The 23,907-nt window shown below is 41.0% G+C and overlaps 1 protein-coding gene across 5 annotated transcripts in view; it reads left to right on the top strand.

Moving 5' to 3' along the window:
- Positions 1-3,711: 3,711 nt before the first annotated feature.
- Positions 3,712-23,907, top strand: part of SNX13 (sorting nexin 13) — a 70,021-nt gene continuing 49,825 nt past the window's right edge. For all 5 annotated transcript variants that reach the window (XM_074574804.1, XM_074574801.1, XM_074574803.1 and 2 more), the window contains exon 1: positions 3,712-3,967. In XM_074574804.1, coding sequence (XP_074430905.1) covers positions 3,956-3,967 — 12 coding nt within the window. In that variant the 5' untranslated portion in view covers positions 3,712-3,955. The remainder of the gene's footprint in view (positions 3,968-23,907) is intronic.

The raw sequence follows: 23,907 nt of genomic DNA, 5'->3' as shown, positions 1-23,907 counted from the left end.
AAATGCAAGTTACTGCTGTTTTGGAGGTTATCTTGATGGCAATTAGGGTCACCAATTTAATTTTTCATAAACTTGTGAGCTAACAGTTATTTAGGTTGTGGGACAGCCCTCCTTTCAGGGCTGGAAAATAATTTGCTCTCTTTCGTGCTTCACTGAAAGTTGGCACAGTTGTTCTTTTATTGCTAAATCTTGCCTGTCCCCCTTCTTCTGTGTGTGCTGCATCCGCCCCCTCACAACTATATTTTTGTCTCTGCCTCTTAACTTAGTGCACTCACTATGCTTCACTTTACAAAAATTTTTATAAACTTCTAGATGGAGAGCCTGCCCGTGCTATCCCTACCTCCTCCTGCTCTATTTCAGATTTTAATGCTGCATTCATCCAAAATTTCAGTAGATACCCCCGCCACACTTCCAGTGCAGTGGGATTTCAAAATGTGGTTCTAGACCACCAGACAACTTTCTTTGCTTATAGTCAGTGAAAACTGTAATAAATGCAAAGAACACTAAAACATGGCAACAGGCAGGAAATGTCTTAGAAATATGAAGGTATTTACAGCCATCAGTGTTAAGGAACTCCTAGTTGAATTAAGCATTTGTCTAGGCCTATGAGAAAGAAAATTCTCAGAGTATTTTAAGGACTGGGTGCAAAAATGCCAGGTTTGCATTTGACTACAGATATATATACCTGACCCTAACACAGTTCTTCGCAGAGTGTTTGTGGGTTTGTGGAAGCGACAAGAAAATAACGAGCCTGCTGCTCTGCCTGGGTGAGCATGGTGCTGAGGTGGCTGCACCGCTTCCGTTGAGTACGGATGCTCTTTGCACCGCTTGTCCCAAGCTGTACGTGTAATGCATGCACAAGGATAAAACGTAAGGAATATGACTCTCTTATGGATGACTCACCAAATATAATAGCGTTATTGTCACTTGAAGACAGCCTCAGGGAAACAAGTAAGTGTTCAAGTGGTTCTGGCCTACCATTAATAAACCTTTCAATCACAGTTGAAGCCTTGTTTCCAGACCTGCTCATACTCATTTAGAAACACGCTTCTCCACAGAGAAACAAAAAGAATTTGTACCTGCATTTTTTCAGTTTATTCCAAGAACGGGAACGGGCAACATAACTCTTTAATTCCTCAGTGATGGGCAGCTTTCTTTTCTCTTCCTCCTTTGTGCTACTACCAGCAGACTAGTTTTTCAAGAAGTCCCTCATATCATCCTCCTTCCAAGCTGCTGCCTCTTCTCACCTCTACTTTACAATGCTGCCTCCTCTTCTGCCTTGAGTCTACTTTTGTGTGGTTCAGTTCTTCCTCACAGCCTCATTCCTGCTGTTACGTTTATACTAACTTCCCCTTTTGACGTTGAGATGGTACTAACCAAAAACTAGAACAATGGACTATAATATGAATAACTGTTTTGCAACAATATTAAGGCTATGTTGACAGGTGTAAAATCAGAGAACAGTTTTTAGCAAAAGTATTGGTACGTTTGTTTATTCGAGCAGTACAAGAACGGAAGGTGCTTCCCTGACTAGTACGCTGGTTGGGCTGCCAAATCCTAAGCAGAAGTAGAAGCAAATTCAAATTCAAGTAGAAAGTACTAATTGTGACTTCATCTTGCTATGAGATTTGCCTAAGATTTGCTCTTCTTTTACATCTAAAACACTTAGGATATACACAGTTTTGCAGCAAGTTTTCAAAGGTGATTACTTCTTTTGAAAACCTTTCCTGATGTGCCTAAACATACAAAGTAAAGAAATATGCTTCCAAGAGACAGTTTCTTTTGCTAGGCCATCATCTTGCTTCAACTACTGTAGTTTATATATGTTCATAAACATCATGAGACTTTTACCTCCTGTTCACCCCTTATATTTTATAAGCTAAGTAATTTAGCTTATCAGTGCATGATACTGTGCCTTGCCCAGAGAATGTATTTATGACTAAGTGAAGTGGCAAAAAGGAGATGTTTTAAGTATTTTGATTCCATTTTCTACCTAGCCAAGTATGTGTTGTTGTTTTTGCGTAATTGCACAACTGATGATTTACTGAGCACTTTGTTATATTATGGGTCCCTTCAGGGTTTCCTCTACCACAGACCTGAGCACAGGGCACTATGTGGCTAAATTAAGTGTGATGAAAGCTATGAACGGAGAACCACAGCTGTGTATACACGTATGACAGTCTCCCAAATAAGCCCCTACAGAATTCTGTAAATAAATATTAGGGGACCAAAGCAATACAATGGAATTGGTGTTTCACAACTCCCATTGCTCAATGTTTTTAAACAATTTTTAATCTATCAAGATGCTGAAATACCATGTGCAAGAACACTGCATGGTTCTGTTATTGTTAAACCTGTTGTTTAAAATAGAGTTGTGCGCTGTGAGATTTGGATTTTCTCTGACGGATCAGCTTGGCGGAAAGAGTAATGCTAGCATGAAACATTGAAAAACACAGACTCAGAAGTACAAAGCTTACTAGATACTTTAAAAAGTTAATATTTTTTGATTATTTAGAAAAGGCGAATAAACGGTTATGAATATTGAGGGTCTGCTTTTCTGAAAGGGCAATACACATGACTAACAGCTGGGTCTCTGATAGGGGAAAAACAGTTGTATGAGTAAAACTGAAACTCGGTAATACTCACAAATAAAACTAAGAAGTGGGCAACCTTGAAGTGCTAAGTATTTAACAATCCCTGGGAAAATTAGAGAACTTCTACAAAACCCACCAGCCTTAAGGTCTGCCTAACACCCTTTGCACCTCTGCGAGAAAAGGGGCTTTGCTTTTACTCAGGGAGAAAAAACACTGTAATTAAAGAAGGTTAGGTTTCTTAGCCTTATAATAGTGTTCCTTTTCCTCTATCGTCACTTCTAAACATTACTACTTCGTTGGTATGTGTTTTCTGGTATTGGCAACGCAGAAAAAAATCCCATCTTGTTTCTACTCTCCTAATGCATTTAAGGTTAACTTTGTAACTTTAAAGTCTAGTTAAAAAGGCAAGCAAGCAAACCAACCCCCACAGAACAGTGTTTAAAGGGAAACAGAGGGAAAAGGCAGGAATCCTTTCTGTGTACCCAAATACCGAGCTGTGGGGGTACGTGGCCTGGTGAGAAGGGCTGGTGCGGACGCGGCTCCGGTTTCCTGAGGAGATGTGTTTCAGTTCCACAATTTACGCCACTACTTAACAACACTGTAGGTAACAGACTCATAGGTTATGTCTTTCTTCACACCTAGAAGAGGGAAAGACACGCAGCACTGCATACATTTCTTGGTGGATGAGAGGCATGCTGCTTGGTCAGAATTTTTTTAAAAATACTTCGTTTAGCGTCCTCAGAACAGTTGCCTGGCACTGAAGAGCTCAGAGAGAAGACACACCAGCAAACCCAACCAAAAACCCCACAGCCGAGCGGCTTTGACAACAACGTTTCAAGTTCTGCTGCCCTCAACTTCTCCCTTCGGGCCGCTGCAGGGCGGGACGGGCTCCGGCTCCGGCCCCCACCCCCCAAACCAGACCCCACCGTGGGACCCCGGCGCCTTCCCGCCCGCCCCACCGCAGCCCCGGCGCCGGACCCTGGCAGAGGGTGCTGCCCATGGTCCCCCCGGCCCAGGTAGGCGGCGGCGGCGCGGGCCGGGCCGCGGCGGGGCGGGGAGAGGAGGGAGCCGGCCCCGGCAGGGGCGGCTCCGCGTCCCGCAACCCCAATGGGCGGCCGCGCCGGGCGGGGAGCGGCGGCGGCACGTAGCTTCCCCAAGATGGCGGCCTCTCCCGAGCCAGCTGCCAGAGCGGCTGCGGGGCTGGGGGCAGCGGGCGGCCGCTGAGGGAGGCGGCAGGGGGCTGGCGGCGCTCGCCTCGCCTCCCCGCAGAGTAGGGGCGGGAAGCTTTCCGCGCGGCCGCCGAGGCTTCACCATGCTGCGGGGCTAAAGCCACCGAGGCGCCGCAGCGCAGCGGGGTAATAATGTTAGCAGAGGTAAGAGCCCCGCCGCGGCCGGCGGGGTGCGGGAGGGGAGCGCAGGGGAGGGAGCGGCTCTCCGTCCTCACCGGCGGGCGGCTGCGCGCCGCGGCCCGCGGCGGGGAGGAGGCTCTGCCCTCCGCCGGGGCCTCCGACCTGCCGAGGCAGCGGGCAGCCTCCCCCCTTGGCGGGGAGGCCAGCGCCGGGCCCCTCTTATCACCCCTCCCTCCTCCCTGGGCCCGGCGCTGTCTCCCCGGCGGGGCAGGGCAGGACGGGAGGGGACGCTCCAGCGGCCGCGGCGGAGCCCGGCCCGGCCGTGCCTGCTCCGTGTTACAGCCGGCCGGGGCGGGCCCGCCGTCTGCCCGGCCAGGGGCCGCTGGGGCCGCTCCTCCGCGTCCGGCCCCGGCCCCGGCGGAGCACACCTGGTGAGGAAGGGGCCCGCCGCCGCCCTAGGCCTCGGTGGAGAGATGTCCGCGCCCGGGCCCTGAACGCCCGCTCCGACCTCAGCCCCTCCGGCCTCCTCATCTGCGGTAGCTCCGTCAGGGCTCCGTGTTTGCTTTCTTCTTAAACGGGCTTAAACCGAACAGTTTTGCTGTTGCAGGAGTTTGTGGTTGTAGGTAGCTGGTAGAAGTTGTCTGCCTGCGTTTGCCTCTCCCTGGGAGGGTGTCTCTGTCCCAAAGCAGCTGGAGAGCTAAGCCGTGAGGCAAGCAGGTATTTGAGGGTGAGTGTGGGCGAGAAATGGCTACGGTGGCCAAAGGTGCTCTCAAGGGGGGAAACTGGAGGTCTGTTCTAGTTGCTGGAGATGAGAGTTTCTCCCGTACTCAGTTTTCTCTACAAAGACCGATTGATTTTCTATTTTTACTATGCAGCAAGGTGTCTGGCATACGGATGCTTCTCCAACATGATGATTGCGTTACCTGTGTTTTATAATTTGTCATTTCATCCTGTGCTGAAGGTTATTTGTCCAAAACTGAATTGCCTTAAATCTTGAAAGGTGAAGGCTTGCTTACTGACACATGAAAAATTTAAGCTTTGCTTTCCTGAATGGTAGCTAAAAAAGCATCCTGAAGCTTTCATTTTGCATCAGTTCGAAGTTGGCATAGGGAAAGGGGTTCTGTGGTGCTGTGAGCTCTCAGATTTCCCGTGGAGGGTAAAATTTGCAGAGTGAGTTAAACCTGTAAAAATACATGACCTATTTTTGCATGAAGGGTATTTGGTGGGTGATCAGGGTTGATAATCTCCATTAAATAGGGTTGGTGAGTGTGATGGGTAAGCATTAACCGTAGTAATTTAGATTATTTTAAGGGTGGCATGGAACATTCCGGGTCGGTGCCTCATACTGGACTGTTTGTTCTGTTTGATGATGGCTGTGTGTGCCTATCCAAGACACTTTATTGTCTTGGAATTAATTTTTTTTTTTCTAGTAGCACTGGTGTAGCAGTGTGGATGACACTTGCTCTGTTGGCTTTTTGAGGTAAAACCTGGCGCTTATGCGAGTGAACAGTTATGGTACTTAGCCTTGGTGTCTGGAGGACTGGGTTCTGATGTGCTTTACTTCTAGTTCCTGTGTATAAAAATATTTGTAGATAAGATGCTTCAGGGTGAAGTATTCCAGGCTTGGTCTCTGCCAAGGAGATCGCTTTAAGTTTTGGAGGGGTCTAGCAAAGTTGCAGTCTTTGCTTGTGTGCCTGAAAGGCAGTTGTGGGGAGTTCTCCAAACAGCCAGACAGCTCTTGGCTGTCAGAGGACCCACCTGGCATGGGAACTAGGAGGAGTCCTTTCCAGCATGCTTTTTGGGTGTTCCAATGGTGACTTGCTGGCTGAAACACGTTGTGAAAACCACGTGCAGTTGCACCCATGAACCCTTTCCACACTTTGCAGGAAGATGCAGTTTGCTCCAAGCCTGGTGATATATGTATAGTATTCTATAAACACCTAAATCTCTCTCTTTTTTTTTTTTATTTGTATGTGAAAATTGAATTGCAATGTATGGCAGACTGACACTAAAGTAGGGCAATGGTGAAAAATGCGTGTGTCTGTAGGCTGCCTGAATTTATCTTTATAACTTTGAGTAGGGAAAACACTAGACAACCAGTAAGTCTGTTGTCTTCTTTCCCTCTCTCAAAGTAACTATTTTATTTAAGAACATACAGTAAAATGAGATTAAAAAAAGTGCTACATATTTGTGGACTTGTGTAGTTTGCTACTGTCTAGAACGGCCACGATCACTGTCACTTTGGTTATTTTAGCCATTAAAAATGTAGAAACATTCCCTCCACTATAACTGTTAGTTTTATAATTTAACAATATTGACAATATTATTCTTAAGGGAAAGGCAGAATCTGGTTCTACATGTATCGTTATCATGCAGTTAAAACATAACATAGTTTCTCAGTTTCCTACACCCTTTGACTGTATCCATATATGCAGAACCCATCAGATTCAGTCCAGTATTGTGTGGTTGCAGTTAGGATTAGGACCTTGTAATCAGTAATTTCAGGGGAAGATCGCACTTCCCGTCAGGAAAAAATACCGTGTGGTTTTTATTTGGCCCTTACTGCGGGTTGTCTTATTTTAGTTGCATCAGAAATCATGCCGCTGGGTGCCAAGCACATATACTTATTTACCTACTTAGCAAACACCATTCCCCAATTTTTCATCATCTTGATTGTGGGAACTTATTTCTGCAGCCATGCTGAATACATTCTGTCTGCGTGTGTTCAGAGTCCTGCTGCAGTGATCATTTCCCTAGTCTGCTGGGTTGGCCTTTCTGTATCTTTTCACTTGTTCCCCTTTTCTTGTTCATCAGATGTCTCCTTTGCTTTTCAAGACTCAGTGCGGCCTGTTTCCATGCAACTTACTGTTTCAGCACTTTCTCGTCTGGTGAGGCCACGACGGACACAAATTGCAACGTCCACCTCTTGTGTTTTCAGGCAGCTGTCTTTACCATTCTTGACTCTTGTGTGGGAGCAACTGTACTGCCCTGACCACGGCGAGGCAGCTGGTGTTTTACAGCTGTGTCTCGCTGCTCAGTAGCGTCTTAAATTCTAATGGGAACAAACAGTAAACAGGATTTTGATGGGACATAGTTTACAAGAGGTTTTAGAATGTCTTTCAAATTGATGGCCTGGGCTCCGTCTGCATTTGCAGCCTGCGTTGCTTCTAAAGAAGGCACTTTTTCTAAAGTGAGGAGTAGACTTCTTTTTCCATTTTCCCCCCCTCAGTTGCTTATTAAATTGCTTTGAGATGCTTAGTGAGGCCTTCATTCTGAATTTATCAGCAGCTAAATTTTCGACAACTTAATTCTCAGCTTAGCAAGAGCACTTTGTTGCAGTACTAGTGACAGGTGACAGTTGAGAAGGCTTTTAAAATTTGACGAAGTAGGAAGACTTTTTTTCCCCTTGTCCACAATTAAAATGCGCCATACAAAATGAGCTCTGACATGTTGGTATTTATCGTTATTGCAACTGGTCAAGATAACTCACTAACTACATGTTGTATTTCCTTTCTGTTAAACAGCCTACTTTTTTTTTTTAAATTTATTTAATGAGAGATGTTTAACAAACTCTTTTGTTAAACTTTGATAATTGCTAACCATTGAGAATTGGTTTTGAGCAAAACCAAGCCAATTAGCCTGTTTTTTAAGAATAAAGGTTGACTCAGCAGCTTGTTTTAACTTGCTTTAGAATAATAATGAATTAGCCTTACTGAAACAGTAGCACATTGTAATGTATATGTCAGTCCAGCTTTGAAAGATGCAGGGCACAGTTAGCTGCTTCATATACTATAGCATTGTTAAATTTTTTCTGTTCCTTGATACATGGCTGTGGAAGGTTGCTTTGATGCTTCATGTGACTGAACTATGTTTTGCTGGTAGAGACAGCTTCAAGTGTGTAGACAATTAGTCAGGGTGTGGAAAGAAATTAGTTTTCTGTCCTTTTGTGTAACTTGTATGCTGGGGCTTTGCCTTGGTGCCATTGTTTTGCCAGATGAGATCTAGCTGGAGGATCAGTTGCAAGCCCTTGGGATGTAAAAAGCCTCTTTTTCTCCTTCAATATATTCTGTAAATGGAGCCTACACTGTCACTGGTCTGCTTTGTGTCTGTAATTGGTGCTATGGCAGCTCTTTTAATGACTCTATATTCTGTGGAGTATCAGTTAAAATTATGTGAGGAATGGAAAAATTAGGAAGATTAACCTTTTACAAAGAATGGATATCATGTGTTCCTAGTATTTGTTTTTAAATATTTTGCTGGCTATTAGTAAAAGCTAGTGTCTAAATGCTCACGACTATTCTTAGAGTGTACAGTTGTGCCTAAACTGCTGAGGCTGAATGCAGAGTTCTGCAACAACTCTAAAATGTCAGTCTGGACCATTCCCCAAAACAGCGTGGAAGAAGAAAAGTATGAAGTTCCTTGGTTCAATAAAAACAGTAATAGGTCGCCTGGTTAGATAGCTGAAGGAGTTCCAAATGTTGGTTTCCTCTGTCTGGTTGCACTCTAGGGAATTATCTCTGTTTTAAATATGTTTGTCCCTTTCTCCCCACCCTTATGAAGATGACAAAGCATTTGAACTAGCATTAGGAGGGTTGCTATTATTAAGAACAAGAAACCACTGGTGTTGTATGGCAATGCTTAAAGAATTAATATTTTGAAGTCCCATTAGCACTTTTCACCATTGCTTGGCTGAGAGTACCAAGGCTGGAATAATAGAAAATCAATTGCAATTGGCACTTGCAGTTACATGGGAGAGAAACTTCAAGAAGTAGAAGGCATTGTGATCTTGGGTTTAATTGCTTGTTCTCTCCCTCCCCTACCCCAATAAGTAATGTCTGATTTCTGAATTGAAAAAATGAGGCATTATCTCATCATGTAAACAGATTGAAATGTTTTAACAAGAGCACTCTAACCTTGTTTACAGAATTTCTGTAGTATTACACTTTAAAATGATGACTCTGTAATTGTGAGGATATATATGAGGTGAAACAGGCACTTTTAATATAAGTAAGCATAGATCTAGGTATGTCCAGCTAAGGGACTCTCATTATAACTCCTGTTTATTTTGGAAGAGAGGTCAATTCCTACCCTGTCAGAGTTTGGGAATACCTGTTAAAGATTTTATTCTTGCTCTTAAGCAGAAGTAGCTGTAAAATCCTCAGAGAGGGGAGGTGTATTCCTGAAGAAGTTACAGTGTTGATTGGCTTTCTGTTTTCTTTATGGAAGGGAGCGTGATCTCAGTGTTGCAGTTAAAACATCACGAGTCAAATTTATTCTTTTATTTTAACATTGGCATTTTACAAACATTTAAAAAGCCGCACAAATTTTTAACTAGTTTCGTTCTAGTGGGATTCTCTGAAAATCCCAGGATTTCCCAGAGTTGGACCATAGTGGTTAGTTCAGTAGTTTATTTTGAATCTATTTCACCAGTGGGCCTTCTTGAGTCCTGCTGCTCTACGTGTTTTCTTGGACAGTCGGTACGGGATTCATTAAGACCAATTTGATTTGAACCTCACCAGTTAGTCAATCCACCAGCTGCCAGCAGGAGAAGGAGGGAAACCTGTCTCTGCTTGCTTACTTTCCATTAAGTCCCTTCCTTCATCAAATGGCCTGTATGATGTCCTTTCTGTGCCTTGACTTGGCTAGAAGAATTTTTGACAATCAGAAATATTAAATATCAAGAACCGCTTTTTATTTCACAGATAGAAATAGCGCTGTGTTTATTCAAGTGAGGGGTAATATGGCCTAATTAAAAGTTCACAGGTACCTGTTTTCTGTAACACTGATGTCTAAAATGCTTAATTCAGTGTCCAGTTGCAGACGGAGTTTTGGGTAGGAAGATGAGCTTTACATATTTTTTTTTTTTCCTAAGAGTGTTCATGAATTTGGGGGCTTACCTTGAAGAGTATTAGCTGCTTAAATGCAGGTGTGCTTCTGTTACAATGCAATTTTTTTTTATTTTTAATGTCTGTTCCTCTGCCTTTCTTCCCTTAATCCCATGCTTCTGGGAGGAACGAGGTGATCCCAGTTCTATTTTAATCAAATCTATTTGTGTCAGAATGCTATTATTTCATAAATATCGCTATTTTAAGATCACATATTCCTGTTCTTCAGTATATTTCTGTAATTCTAAGAAATAACTGTACTCAGCCCTTCTGCTGGTGCCTCTGATGCAGTGTAGGTTAGGCTATCTCTTGTGATATAAGGCAACGAACTTGAGCAGGAAGTTTCAATTGCTACATATCCTGTAGGATGCTCTGTGTTTCCACTCTTCCTGTCCTGTCAGACAAGGCCAAGTAGAAAATTCTCTAGAAATTCACCATGAAATTCTTGCCAGAGCTAAACAAGTGATGATGAAACAGTGCCTCGGACTTGGGATACTTTCTCTTGTAGCTCTTAATCAGTACCGAAAGCAATGGGAAAGAATCTGCCTGATGTTCCCAGTCATCCTGTATTCAGCGTTTGGCATTTCAGACTGCACGGATGAGTTAAAAATCTGGTGGTGTACGTGCTTTAGGGAATAAGTATCCAACCTGTGTAACTGTAGAAAGAGTGATTGCTTTAAAGTTTTGCTGATCATCAGAATGATCTTTGACGTGATGAAGCCTTGCTCGTTGCCGTGCTGCTATTCTAACAACTGAGGAGACATGTCTCAGAGTCTCGTGTCCTTTCTTCTAAGTGAGGCCTGGCACCTCTTCACTTAAACCTTTGCATTCTGTGTCCTTTTTAATAACTCAAAACTCTGTTTATTTTCAGTTTTCCCAAATGTTGTATTATTTTATAAAATCGTATCGCCCCACTTTTCTGAAGCACAGGTAATGATTTTTGTGATATTTTGAAAATAATAGGATCAGTAATAATGATGTGTATTTCTTATCCACTGAACGAAGTATTTGTGCTTGAAATTGCATCTGTATTTTGGTGTGCAATTTTTTTAAATTTTTTTCCCTAAAATGCTATGCTGAGTGTTGGGGTTTTTTCCCCATTATATCTTGGCATATTTGGTACTGATAGATACCTTAATATTTAATGAAATCTATGTTTGATTGAGGTAGCTAACCTCTTACAACGTACCTGGAAGAAAAACACTTTTTTTTATAGTTTATATACTCAAATTAATATTTCTGATCACAATGCTAACAAATTGAAATTTCATTAACTTTGTAAAGTAAAATCATGTACTATGGAAACTTTAAATCTTGTGATTTAATGTCTCAACAGATTTAATCCGATGGCACATATAATGAAATGGGAATTAGTTATTACGTTTTATTTATTACTTACATATAACTTTAAAATTCTTGTGGAAAACAAATTGTTTTGTATGAATATAATTTTAATTGTTTTGATAAGATGGTATTTCTTTATAAAGCTAGACTAGGAGAATAAGGCTGTATTTTAAATTTTCACTCTTACCACAGTTTTCCTTTTCACAGTCAATATTTTATTCTAAATCGAGTACTCTGTAGTAGTTGTGTTAAACATAATTCACCCTTGCTGGGTGCGTGTACAAGCATTTAGTACTAACACCTTGCCTTATGGTCTTACACTGCCTTCTCTTTTGTGCTTCATGCTTGCATTAATTCAACTTGCACGTGTGACTAAAACTTTGAAATAAATCTTATTTATTTCTTTGTTGGTTTTAAGGTCTGGACTTTAAATAGTATTAGTCCTGTGTCTTTCAGTTGGCAGTTGTCCTGCTGTAGCTTCTTAAAGAATTCTTGAGAAGATTACAAGTTAGCAATAGCGAGACCAAAGGCAAACTTCATGTTTCTATGAATGTTTCTAAGTTCGTGTATTGCTTTATGGGTATTTTCCTTTATTGAATACTTAAATTAATGGTGGTCTGCTGTTTCCCATTACTATTTAATTGTGCTTTATTTTACCAATATCCTCTTTTCTTTTGTTTTCTATTTGAAATTATTTTTCTGTTTTAATAATCTCAATATAATGTTATACTTGCACTCTTAATTTTTTTCTGGATTTCTCGAGATTTGCCCCATAACTGTTCTCTGTATTTTGATGCATTATGCAAGGCACTTTTCTGTTTTCCAGTGATGAAAATAACTGCGTTGCTGCTGTGTGGAATAGTGTACATAAGTCAGTCTATGAATGCAGACCTTGCTGTCTGTATGGTTCTTCTTTTGTTTATTACTTGTTACTCTTATGTGTTTCCTTCCTCTTTACTTTTCTTCCTTATATCTTTATCTTTGCTTTCCTGCTGCTGCCACTGGGTTGGCCCTATATTTTTTTCTTTAGGTTTCCTGCATGCATAAAGGAATTAAGGGACGTTTGACTTAACTGGATCTAGTTTGGGCTGCTACTAAAGAGGTTTTCTCCCTCCCACCAGACACAACTGGTGTGACGCTGCTTCTTGTATCAGGTCTAGCAGCTAAGCCGCAACTGCATGAGGAATTGTTTAGTCTTCGTGAACCAGCCTTCTGGAGAGGTATGAGGGTGGGAACTCAGGAGAAGTTGCTAAGTGAACAGCTGCATGTGAGGGATGTGCATAGTGCTCTCCTGCATTTCCTTCTCTTTAGATCTAAAGTGAATCAATATCCAAAATAATTCCTGTCCTTTTGAAAACAGGGAATGTCATCATTCCTTCTGTGACTTCTGAATGCATCTGTGCCTCCAGAAAAAGTAAAAGCTAGTAAAAGCTAAAAAAAGCTAGCTTTTTTTGTTCTTGATGTTCCTGAGCAAGTGGCAATGATTGAGGTTTTTAGATATCTTCTGTAAACTTGCCCTGAGAGCTGGATACTCAAATGACTTAATTAGTTTAATCTATAATTAGTTTCAGTGTGTAATCTTGAAGTATTAGTGGCAAGAATTGATGCACTGTTTCTGTGGTTTCCTACCCTCTCCAAATTCATTGAAATTTGTTGGAAATATTCCATGCCCTGATGTCTGAGAATTCGGTGTTCCACCGAGTTCATAGAACTGTCCCTCTATGTAAACTTCATTTGCAGGTGTTCGTGCTTGCTTTCCCTCTTCAGTGTCGCAGTGGGCAGGATGTCGTATATGCATCTGTGAGATCATAGAATGGTTAGAGTTGGAAGGCCTTTAAAGATCATCTAGTTCCAACTCCCCTGCCATGGGCAGGGACACCTTCCACTAGACCAGGTTGCCCAGAGCCCCATCCAACCTGGCCATGAACACTTCAAAGGATGGGAAGTCCACAACTTCCCTGGGAAACCTGTTCCAGTGTCTCACCACCCTCACAGCAAAGAATTTCTTCCTAATATCTAAATCTGCCCTCTTTCAGTTTAAAACCATTACCCTTTGTCTTATCGCTACACTCCCTGATAAAGAGTCCCTCTCTGTCTTTCCTGTAGGCCCCCTTTAGGTACTGGAAGGCTGCTGTAAGGTCTTCCCAGAGCCTTCTCTGCTCCAGGCTGAACAACCCAGCTCTCTCAGCCTGTCTTCATAGAAGGTGCTCTAGCCCTTTGATCATCTTCATGGCTTGCTGGACCCGCTCCAACAGGAGCTCCGTGTTCCCCTTATGTTGGGGGCCCCAGAACTGGACACAGTACTCTAGATGGGGTCTCACAAGAGTGGAAAAGAGGGGCAGAATCACCTTCCTCGACCTGCTGGCCATGCTTCTTTTGATGGAGTCCAGGATGCGGTTGGCATTCTGGGCTGCAGGTGCGTGTTGCCAGCTCATGTTGAGCTTCTCATCATCATTCTTGGATATCCAGGACGTAGTTGGCACAGTAACTCTTGGCCCAGATTTTTTGTGAGGAAGGAGAGGAAGACTACTTGAGGCTAAAAGATTCATCTGGGATACTCAACAGGCTCTTGGCTTCCATAGAGAGGGCAGATGGGCAGAGGTTATGGAGCAGAGGCTTAGAAGAAATTGTAGAAGGCTCCACTCTACTTACAGAAATGTGTTTGCTTCTGAGCTACATGCTGCAGCCCCTGTCAGCAGCATTGTGTAGCAGATCACTTGGATAAAACTGAAGTTTCTTAGGGGTTGCGGAGGCAGCAGGCAGAATGGTTTCCTCTGTAAAAGTATTGAGGAAAAGGCAAACGAGCACAGAGGACCATGAAAGAGATGCACACAGTAACCATGCTTTCCCAAAAGGAATGGTGAACCAAAGATCTCTTCAAAGTGAGTGGGAAAAGCAGACAAGAAATAAGGACTGAAGGAGGGACTGGGAAAGGGGATGTTAAACGTATGAAGGGGAAAGATTTGGAATGTTTTATTAATATTCCCATTACATTTATCCCACTGGAAAAAAGCAGTAATATTTAAACACTTTTTCCCCTCCTAAGTAAAGGCATTTTGTGCCATAGCTTCAAAGTGCTGCTTTTTTTGTTGTCACTGTCCGTTCTGCCAAGAGTTAGGCATCAACTGCTCGTGAAAGAAGTTATGGTCTTTGTGGACTACTGAATAATTTGGAGACACTGAACTAATCTGCTTTATTTTATGCAGCTGGATGATATTCTGTCCAGAAAAATAGTTGCAGGGAACTGGAAGTTTTGAGGCTTGCTCTAGCTTTTTAAAGGTTTTTGTCATTTTGTCTAACATCTGTTTTCATGTTATTTTGTCTTCATCCAGTCAGCATGCTTCATAGGAAATTTGGCCTTCTAGGAGTTCAGATGTACTCTCAGATACTACTGGGAATTTGTAGTGAAATAGTGGTTGTATCAGAGTTCATGTATTTTGTGACTGGAGAAGACTTACAGCACTTAAAATAACTGCAGCAAGTTTAAACTTAAGGAGGAAACAGCCTTTAGAGGAAGGTGCTATTATTCCATCAGTGGATGTAGCTTTCTTCTTGAAAATGCACTGTATTTGCAACTTGGGATCTACTTGTTATTTGGCTACTGAAGACTGCTGCTTTGTGGTGCATACTCTGATCTTTGAGGTTCCTCTACTTTTACATCCATTTCATTTTGTAGTTTGTTAATTATGATGTGTTTAAATATGTTGAGGAACTCTCAGTAAATTTTTGAGGAGAGAAATCTGATATAGTGAAGGGGTGATCATTGCAAGCACTGAAACTACATTCATGGTAGTGGCACTGGTTGAGGTCTTGGAATGAAAAGAACAAAACAACCCCTCAAAGTATTGAAATAAATGAAAGGGTTATTAAGCATTGGAACAGGGAAGTGGTTGAGGCATCATCCATGGAAGTATGTAAAAGACAGATAGACATAGTGCTTAGAGATATGGTTTAGTGATGTTTTTTATCAGTGTTAGGTTGATGGTTGGACTCGATGATCTGAAAGGTCTGTTCCAACCTAGGCAATTCCATGTATATAATGTCAGTAGATGTTTCTTTGGATTCCAGTGCTTAGGCAGTAGTTGCCCTTTATTATGTTGGTGGTAGGTGTGTGGGAGACTATTGCTCTTGCTTATTTTTGAAGATAAAGGTGAGCACCAGGGCATGGAGGAGAGGGGTAATACTTTTAAAAGTTGTGTTACTTCCCAGTCACGTAAAGGGTGTCAGAATATTAATTGGGAGCACCAATAAACGTTGTAAATCTGCCGTTCCTTTGCCGGCCAGTGTAGCCAGTATGTGGCTTTAGTATATGGATTTATTTTGTTTTGGCATAAAAACCCTTGTGGTGGAATTGGGTACTGTACAGTGGTTTCCAGATGGATTTGTGTTGTAATGAGAACAACAAAACCGGGCACAGGACTCCAGGGATGGTCTTATATGTCCAAACAGAGAAGAAGGATCACTTTGCTGGACCTGCTGGTGACACTGCTGATACAGGGTAGGATGCTGTTCGCTGCCTTTACTACAAGGGCACACTGCCAACTTGTGTTCATCTTACTGCCCATGAGGACCCCTGGGTCCCTTTCTGTAGAGCTTCTTCCCAGAGTGTTGGCTCCCAGACTGTATTGTGGCCCAGGGTTATTTTACTCCAGATGTAAGCCTGTACTTGTCTTTGTTGAACTTCATGAGGTTCCTGTCAACCCGTTTCTCTAGCCTGTTGGCATCCTTCTGAACAGTAGCTCTGCCTCTCCCTGGTTCGGTATTCTGTGCAAACTTCCTGAGAATGCATTCTGTCCCATCACCCAGGTCATTAATGAAGACATTAAACAGCATCGGTGCCTGTATTGATCCTTGAAGGTTCCCACCTAGTTACTGGCTGCCTGCTGAGCTTTGCACCACTGATGGTGTCTCTGTGTCCAGCAATACAGTCAATTTTTCACTTATCTTTTTTTCTTATTCAGCCCATACTTCACCAATTCTGTAATAAGGAGACTGGGGAATGTTGCGTCAAAGGCCTTGCTAAAGGCAAGGTACACAACATCTAAGCCCTCCTCAGTGTCCTTAAAATCAGTCACCTCATCATAGAAAGCAATTGGTTTGGTCAGACATGATTTGCACTTGGTAAATCTATTTTGGTTGCTCACAACTTTCATAGGGACTGAGGTAAGGCTGACTGGCATGTATTTTCCTTCCTTCCTGACCTGGACCTTCCTTCTTGCAGATTCTCTTCTATTGCCAGTATAATTTGAGAAATCATTTATATTGGCTTTCTGTTGAGGTTTGGCTTTCCAGATTCCATAATACTGGTTGCAGTACTGTTTGTAGTCAAGGTGCCACTTGACATTACAGCAGAAAAACTCAGTGTGGTTTTCCTTACTGAGCTCTATGTTGTTGTTTTTTCACCTCCTTTTCAATAAAGAAAAAAATTTACTTTTCTCAGGGGTGGAGAGAGATGGGGATCTTCTAACCACATTATTTCATTTACCAAAATAACTCCACAAAGATATGTAATGTGACTGACTGTAGTTAGAGCCAACAGCCTTGATCGCTAGGGACAATGTGGAAATTAATTTTTAGTCTTGTTGAGTGTGTCTGTTACTGGAGGAGTATGACAATTCTTCTGACAATTATGATAGATAATGTGAATTAGCTTCTTCCACTTGTATTCCTTCACACTCGTAACCTCACCTAGTAAGGCCATTAGAGTGTCTCTTTATATTTAGTCCAGTCTCAGATAAAAATATTCTGAAGTTATGTTGCAAACTTAATATTTTTAAAGTAACTTTTTCATCTACATGAGGGGTATTCTTATTTGTGAACTCTTAAATTGTGGTATTTTATTAATGTAAAAGTATGTGCCACAGTGAAATACTATACTGCCACCAGAGCAGTTTAATCTTAAAGCTAGTGGGATGATGTTGTGGTTCAGAGGACTCTGAAAATTGTGCTGCAAGTAGCAAATAGCAGATATAATATTACCAGTGGATTACAGAAATAAACAAAGCTCTCAGGTGACTAATTTTGTAGCCTGAGGAAGCCAAGGTCCTAAAAGATTATTCAGAAGTTAATGACTAAGTCTTTCTATGTTAAACTTAAGTACTGGAGTGTGTGTGTATATATAGTATTTACGTATATATGAAATATATATAAACACATATAATACGTTCAGTTCTCAGTAAAAAAATCACGCACATCTTGCAGATACGTCATTGAAATATATGGTTTATCAGTCTTTTTAGAAGAAACTACTGGTTTTAAGGAGTTGGCTTGAACGTACTTATTTGCTTATAGATGCTTCTAAGCAAGTATTCAAGTGGTGGAAACAAATTTTATTCTTTTTCAGGATAAAATTTGAAGTTCTTGTCTGCTGCTTCACATGTTTTAAGTTGTTTAGGAAAAAACAAAGCACAATAACTGCTGTTGCAGTGTGCAATTCTAAAATGTTCATAATTTTATGGAATTTATTTTATACTTTCATATCTTTGACAGTTCTTTATTTGCAAGAACTGAGCATTTCACTTTCTATTTTTGTGAGGCTCTTACTGTTTGAAGTTTCTGAGGTTTCCTAAAGTAAATACTGTATTATGTGTCTGTGTGTCTCTTTTTTTTTTTCCCCCTTTCTTTTTTAGCTAATTCTATCAGTTTCAGATTGTGCAAACTATTTTGCACACAGCAACAGCTTTGAAATAGTGTGGTATCTCCATGGAAGAAATAATGGATTTATTTTAAGAAAAGTAATCATTGTTCATCAGGCCTCTTACAACCCATCTTTTTGCACTCTCTACTCCCTCTAAAGATCATGGACAAGATAGGTTGCCTTTGAACAGAAGGCTGTGTCCCAAACCATTTATATATTTATAAAATCTTGATATGTGTTTTCTTAGTAAGTATGAGCTGATATAGGTAATGGCATAAATTAGGCAGTATAGTGGAGACTTGAATTCAAGGAATAGGCATCTGCTTATTGCTTGGCAGAAAGGATGCTCAGTTGAAGTTACCACTAGCATGGAACATGAGCTTAAAACTAAAGAAATTCCTTTTCTACCTTCAAAATGCATAGTTGTTAAGGTATGAAGAAACCTTTTTAGAAACATGTCTTGTGTGACTGTTTCTGCAGTAGCCCTGAGCTCTGCCTCCAAGGTTTTAGTTAGATGGAACATAAAGAGATGGCGTACTAGACCTGACTGTTATGGAAGGAGACTGAATGTTTTTCTGTCAAGGTAAGTACTGGGAGTCTTAAGTGGTAGAAACTGTTCTAGAAGCAAAGTTGATGATTCTTCAAATTCATTTAGTGGGATCAGGTTTCTTTAGTAGCAAAAGAAAGAAAATAGTGATGAAAGGAACTTCTGAGTAACTCCTTGCTGCAGTTTTATGCAAGCAAGTAAAAAGTTTAAAATGCTTCTTAAGTGGTAATCACAAATGAAATATGCAAAAGCAGTTTCTTGACTAAAGAACATGTGATTTCATTATTTTTAGCCATTTAGGAGAACAGACGGGTTTTTTTACTTGATAAAGCTTCTGGGGACTTCCCCCTATTTCCCCTTTGTCACTCTTTTGCACTAGCAAAAATTGAAATAGACATAATCTGTTTATCCAGAGGCTGAACATAGAACAGTCTAGATTATCTCCTTGGCTTGAATTCAAGCTAAAGTTAGAGGGATTACTTTATTTTCTCATTTTGGATCGCTTTATGTGATCCTGTCAAGCAATAATCCTGACCCTGTTTAGATCGCCTAAGGTGATCCAAAATGCTTTAATTCTTTTTGTCTGTTTTCTGTCCACATGGCTAAACTATCTTAGATAAAAGTCAATATGGATTGTTACAAAGGAAAAGTATCACTTCCTTTGAAATTGTATCAAAAATGAGTTATAACTATGTCACTTCTGTATTTAAGAAAGTAGCTGAAAGTGGGCTTGTGTCTTCTATTTCCCATTATTATCCAAGATGCTCAAGTGCTTCTTTTAAACTTGACCAAAACTCCATATCCTTTTAAACTAGAATACAGTTCAGAGTGGGTTTTAGTGCAAGCGTGTTATCAGAAAGAGTGCGTGTGTCTGTGAAGGTAGCCTCTTGTTTTTCATAGTAAGATTCCACTTTCAAATTAAGGTTACGTTAAATGAGTCCCCGTTCTGTCCCTTGCTTATAGTTCTGTTGTATAATAAAATAGCTGTTAGTGCTGAAAATAAATGTTAATAAAATGAAGGTTGGTTTAAAATGAAAAAATCCACTTCCTGACTTTGTGTTGTGATCAGCAATGCTGGCAGAGCAGGTGTGAGGGGGGGGGGGGAAATACCTTGACTCTTGAATCCAGGCTGAATTTTACTCTGTTTTTTTGCTTGAAAAGAAAGTTTGTTGAAAATATTTACTGCTTCTAATAGAACAATTATCAGTGTTAATCAGAAGACTGTTATTTTTCTTCATCAGTTTTATTCCACAAACCAATTGTATCAAAATATGGAACATATTTTTTCTGTTTTTATTTTAATAGTAATATTCTGACTATAGCAAGCAGGCAGGTTTTATTTTGGTAGTGGAATTTTTTGCTCTCTGGATAAATACTGGATTTGAAGTAGCATGAACACAATAGCTTTTAAACTCTTTGGTTACATAGAGTACTTTAATGTTATGTACTTTAAGAAAATGTTAGCATATATTTTCATTTAAAGCTTTGCACTCTTAAAAATGAATTCATTATTTGATTCATGAATTGTTGACACAGTGCAGTAATTGTGGTTTTAGAATATAAATGAAAAGTTATTGCCTGTCCATTATAGCTTTGTTATACCACCTTGTGTAACTGTGGGGGAGCGTAGGGGAAAATGATCCCCAAAGCTTTTCTGTCTCTTGCGGTGTGAGAAGCAGCAGAAAAATCTAAATTAAATACAGTTAGACATGACTGCGCTTGAATTAATCCAACCGTTAACCAGTTAAGCCATGTGACGTACAAGGTGTGCATCGAGCTGAGAAGGAGGAGGTGAGACAGAGGGGACAGCCAGACTCTTGCTTCGCAGAGGAGAGGAGGGTTTCCAGCCTCTGTAACCAGGAGGGATCAGCAGAAATACTGCATTTATCCAGAAGAAACTTTGTTGGCCTGACTTCTTAAAACTTGACATTAATTGTGTAAATTTTTTTTATTTATTTTAAGGTTGATTAGTATGTATTTATACACTTCAATATTTTAGGCTTGCTTTGGGGAAAAAAATATCTAAACTTAGAACAATAAAACCAAAATAGACTGTATAAAATTCCTTTAAAAAAAAACAAAACAAAGTTTTCTTGTAAGTACTGAAGTAATTTGTGTAGATTCACTACAATTATTTTTATGTAGTCTGAAGTAGGAATGGAGCTTAGGGTGTTCCTTTGCATTGCCTGTTTGGGCTAAGGAAAGAAAAGCAGCAAAAAGATAAGAAGGAAGAGGTTAAAAAGAGACCTTAGATGATGTTAGGAAACAAGGACATATAGAACTCTTTTCAAAACCCCGCTTGACATGTCTTTCACTTGATTGCGATAACTTTGGCAGATAGGAGAATGTGACTACAAAGATGTTAATGGTTTATTTCACAATTGTTAAATATTTCTCGTAGTACTATAACATAACAATTTCACTGCAGATGAAATTGGCACTCCAGTTGATACAGCTTTCCAATTTTACTTGTCATGCTAGTGAAGAGACAGTAATTTGAATCCTAAAATAATGTTTTTAATCACTTGACAAAAATGACACTCACCTTAATTATAGAAAGGTTTCTACATTAACATGTCCCATTTACGCTCAAAATGGAAGTCAAATTAAAAGGCACATGTGTAGAATTAACAAAATTAAACTTGACATCTACCGTATATGCAATCCTTGACGACTTTTTTCGATGTGAGCCCTGAGGTGGCATTAAATACATTTGGCAAAACATCATATTTAAAAAAGAAATTAGTTTAAACTACCCAAATGGCAAAGAACAGTTTGCTTATCACTCTCTAGTTAGAGACAGGTCAGCTGCTGTCACTTTTAAAATATTAATGGACAAATGTAACCAGATATACACAGTAGAAGAATTGTGGGCAAACAAGCATGGTTTTGTTTTCTAAATGATGCTGTTCTTTCAAAGCTCAAATTATTCTTTTGTAACTATTAAATTTGAAAATAATCACAAATGGCAACTATCAGAAGCGGTATGGGCCCTTTGAATGCTAGAGCTGTAAGGTTTAAGTAGTATGCTGCTGAAGACTGACGAGTGGATGTTCCAGAGCCCAGCCTTCCCTTAGGAATGTTCCTTGTTTCCCCTCTGGCCCTGTCTTCTCCAGACTTGACACCACAATTACTCTGAGCCTGTGGGGGAATGGTGGAGAGAGCAGAGTCCCTGGAACAGGAGCTACTGCCTGCAGTAGGAGGATGGTGGCACACAGAGCCTTGTGAGAGGGTATGCATGTGTCTGCTGTTTGGTGGCAAAGGGGACAATAGGAAGAAAAGGGCTACCTGTCGGCCGGGCTTCTGGAGTAGCAGTGGTTTTGCACTGAACGGGAAAAACACACATACCTTACTGCCAGTTGCAAGCTAAAATTGACAGCATTGGTTGAAATCCAAGCAACAAACCTATACTTACCTTGGTGAGTCATCAAGGCTGAGGATTTTGCTTAAAGATGAGATCTCGGAGAAAGCTCTGAAAGCAGGTCAGCTGGATTAAGCAAAAAAGAAATCTATTGAAGCTACTCTATAGTAAGACATAGTTGTTTTTGTTACTGGAGTAGATCGTTGCTGTTGTGGTTGGTACATTAAATCTTTACCACGTTCCCATTGATTGGCCAAGAAGGCCAATGGCATCCTGGGGTGCATCAAGAAGAGTGTGGCCAGCAGATCGAGGGAGATCATCCTCCCCCTCTACTCTGCCTTGGTGAGGCCACACCTGGAGTACTGTGTCCAGTTCTGAGCTCCCCAGTTCAAGAGGGATAGGGAACTGCTGGAGAGGATGCAGCAAAGGCTACAAAGATGATTAGGGGACTGGAACACCTCTCTTATGAAGAAAGGCTGAGGGATTTAAGTCTCTTCAGTCTGGAAGAAAGATGGCTGAGGGGGGACCTTATCAACACTTATAAATACTTAAAGGGTGGGTGTCAGGAGGATGGGGCCAGGCTCTTTTCAGTGGTGCCCAGTGACAGGACAAGAGGTAATGGGCACAAGCTTGAACATAGGAAGTTCCATCTAAACATGAGGAGGAACTTCTTTACTTTGAGGGTGGCAGAGCCCTGGCACAGGCTGCCCAGGGAGGTGGTGGGGTCTCCGTCTCTGGAGACATTCAAAACCCGCCTGGACGCATTCCTGTGCAGCCTGCTCTCGGTGACCCTGCTCTGGCAGGAGGGTTGGACTAGATGATCTCCAGAAGTCCCTTCCAACCCTGTGATTCTGTGATTCTGTGATTCTGTGATTCTGTGATTCTGTGATTCTGTGATTCTGTGATTCTGTGATTCTGTGATTCTGTGATTCGTCTGCAAAATACCCTAGCTAATTCATAACTAGTAAATTATATTATGCGTAACTGCATGCATACTAAATTACAGTGGGATTTTTCTTCTCTTAAACTTTTGTTTTCAGACTGTGTGGCCTTAGTACACAGTTTCTAGGCAGTGAATCTTGTGGATTTACATAAGCTTCCGGGTGAATGGTCGCGTTAAGTTGCGTAGTCAGTCTTCCCTCAGTACTGTTAGCCGTAACAGTGTGCAACAAGGATCATCAAAATGTTGCGTTAATTATAAGGCAGAAGCCAAAGAAAGGAAAAGAAGATGTATATAAGAAAGCAAGTTCTTTATGTAGTACTTCTAGTAGTTGGCTGTATACTGTGGGAAAAATGGACAAAGCCTAGTCAAAAAAAAAAAGCAAGTGTCATTGAGAGGTCATAGCCTCGTTATCTGTAAGAGCTGAATCAAGCTCATGTGAATATTCACCTTGGTGTGTCCCTTCAGTGCACTGTTTGGGCTTACAGGCTGCCCTTTACTGCAGTTGTAGTTCATTTTGCTAAAGCAGTTCCATACTATGGGAAGAAAATAACTGTGTGTGAATATGATGCTATGTTATCCCCTTGTGTATGTGACCTTAGTAGTACACTGCACAACTGTTTCCTTGTAAGACTTCAGACGTGAAAGATAAGAAGTGGTGATGGTGGGACTAACGTATGGTGTCTGTAGTGATGGTAAGCAAAAGTGGACAAAATGATGAGGTAGAATGGTGGTTGATCTGGAGTAAAGATCTTTCATATGTGTGTGTATGCATACAGTATGTACCCATACATGCCCACCACAGGATTAAGGCCTATATTCCTCCTTTAGCATTTAGGTTACTGTCCCTAGTTACTTGAAATTCGGTAATAGTACTATGGCAGTTCAGTTTGGAAGTTTGCCCTCCCAGCATAGGGCATGTCAGCTTCTTTTAAAGGGTCTGGGTAGTTGCTACTTAAATGCCAGCATTATACCATCTCTGCAGAAGACTGGCTTGTTCTTTCTGTCAAGAGCATTCACTCCTGCCAGTTAACTTTAGTAAGGCTAGGAAGAGCTTGAGTAAATCTGTGACTATTCTAAAAATAAAGTAAAACTAACTTGTAAGTAGTGAGGTTCAGATTTAAGTACTTAAGCTAGTTCCACAGTACTGACCAGCTGCATAGCCTTAAACTTATGTAACAGTTGGACTTTTTTTTTTTCCTTTTAATAATTGATTTTTGACACGGTAAAGGAACTTTATAAACAAAGTT

This window comes from Larus michahellis, chromosome 2, assembly GCF_964199755.1.
Source record: "Larus michahellis chromosome 2, bLarMic1.1, whole genome shotgun sequence".
Taxonomy (NCBI): Eukaryota; Metazoa; Chordata; class Aves; order Charadriiformes; family Laridae; genus Larus; species Larus michahellis.
This window is presented reverse-complemented; position numbering and strand designations above follow the sequence as displayed.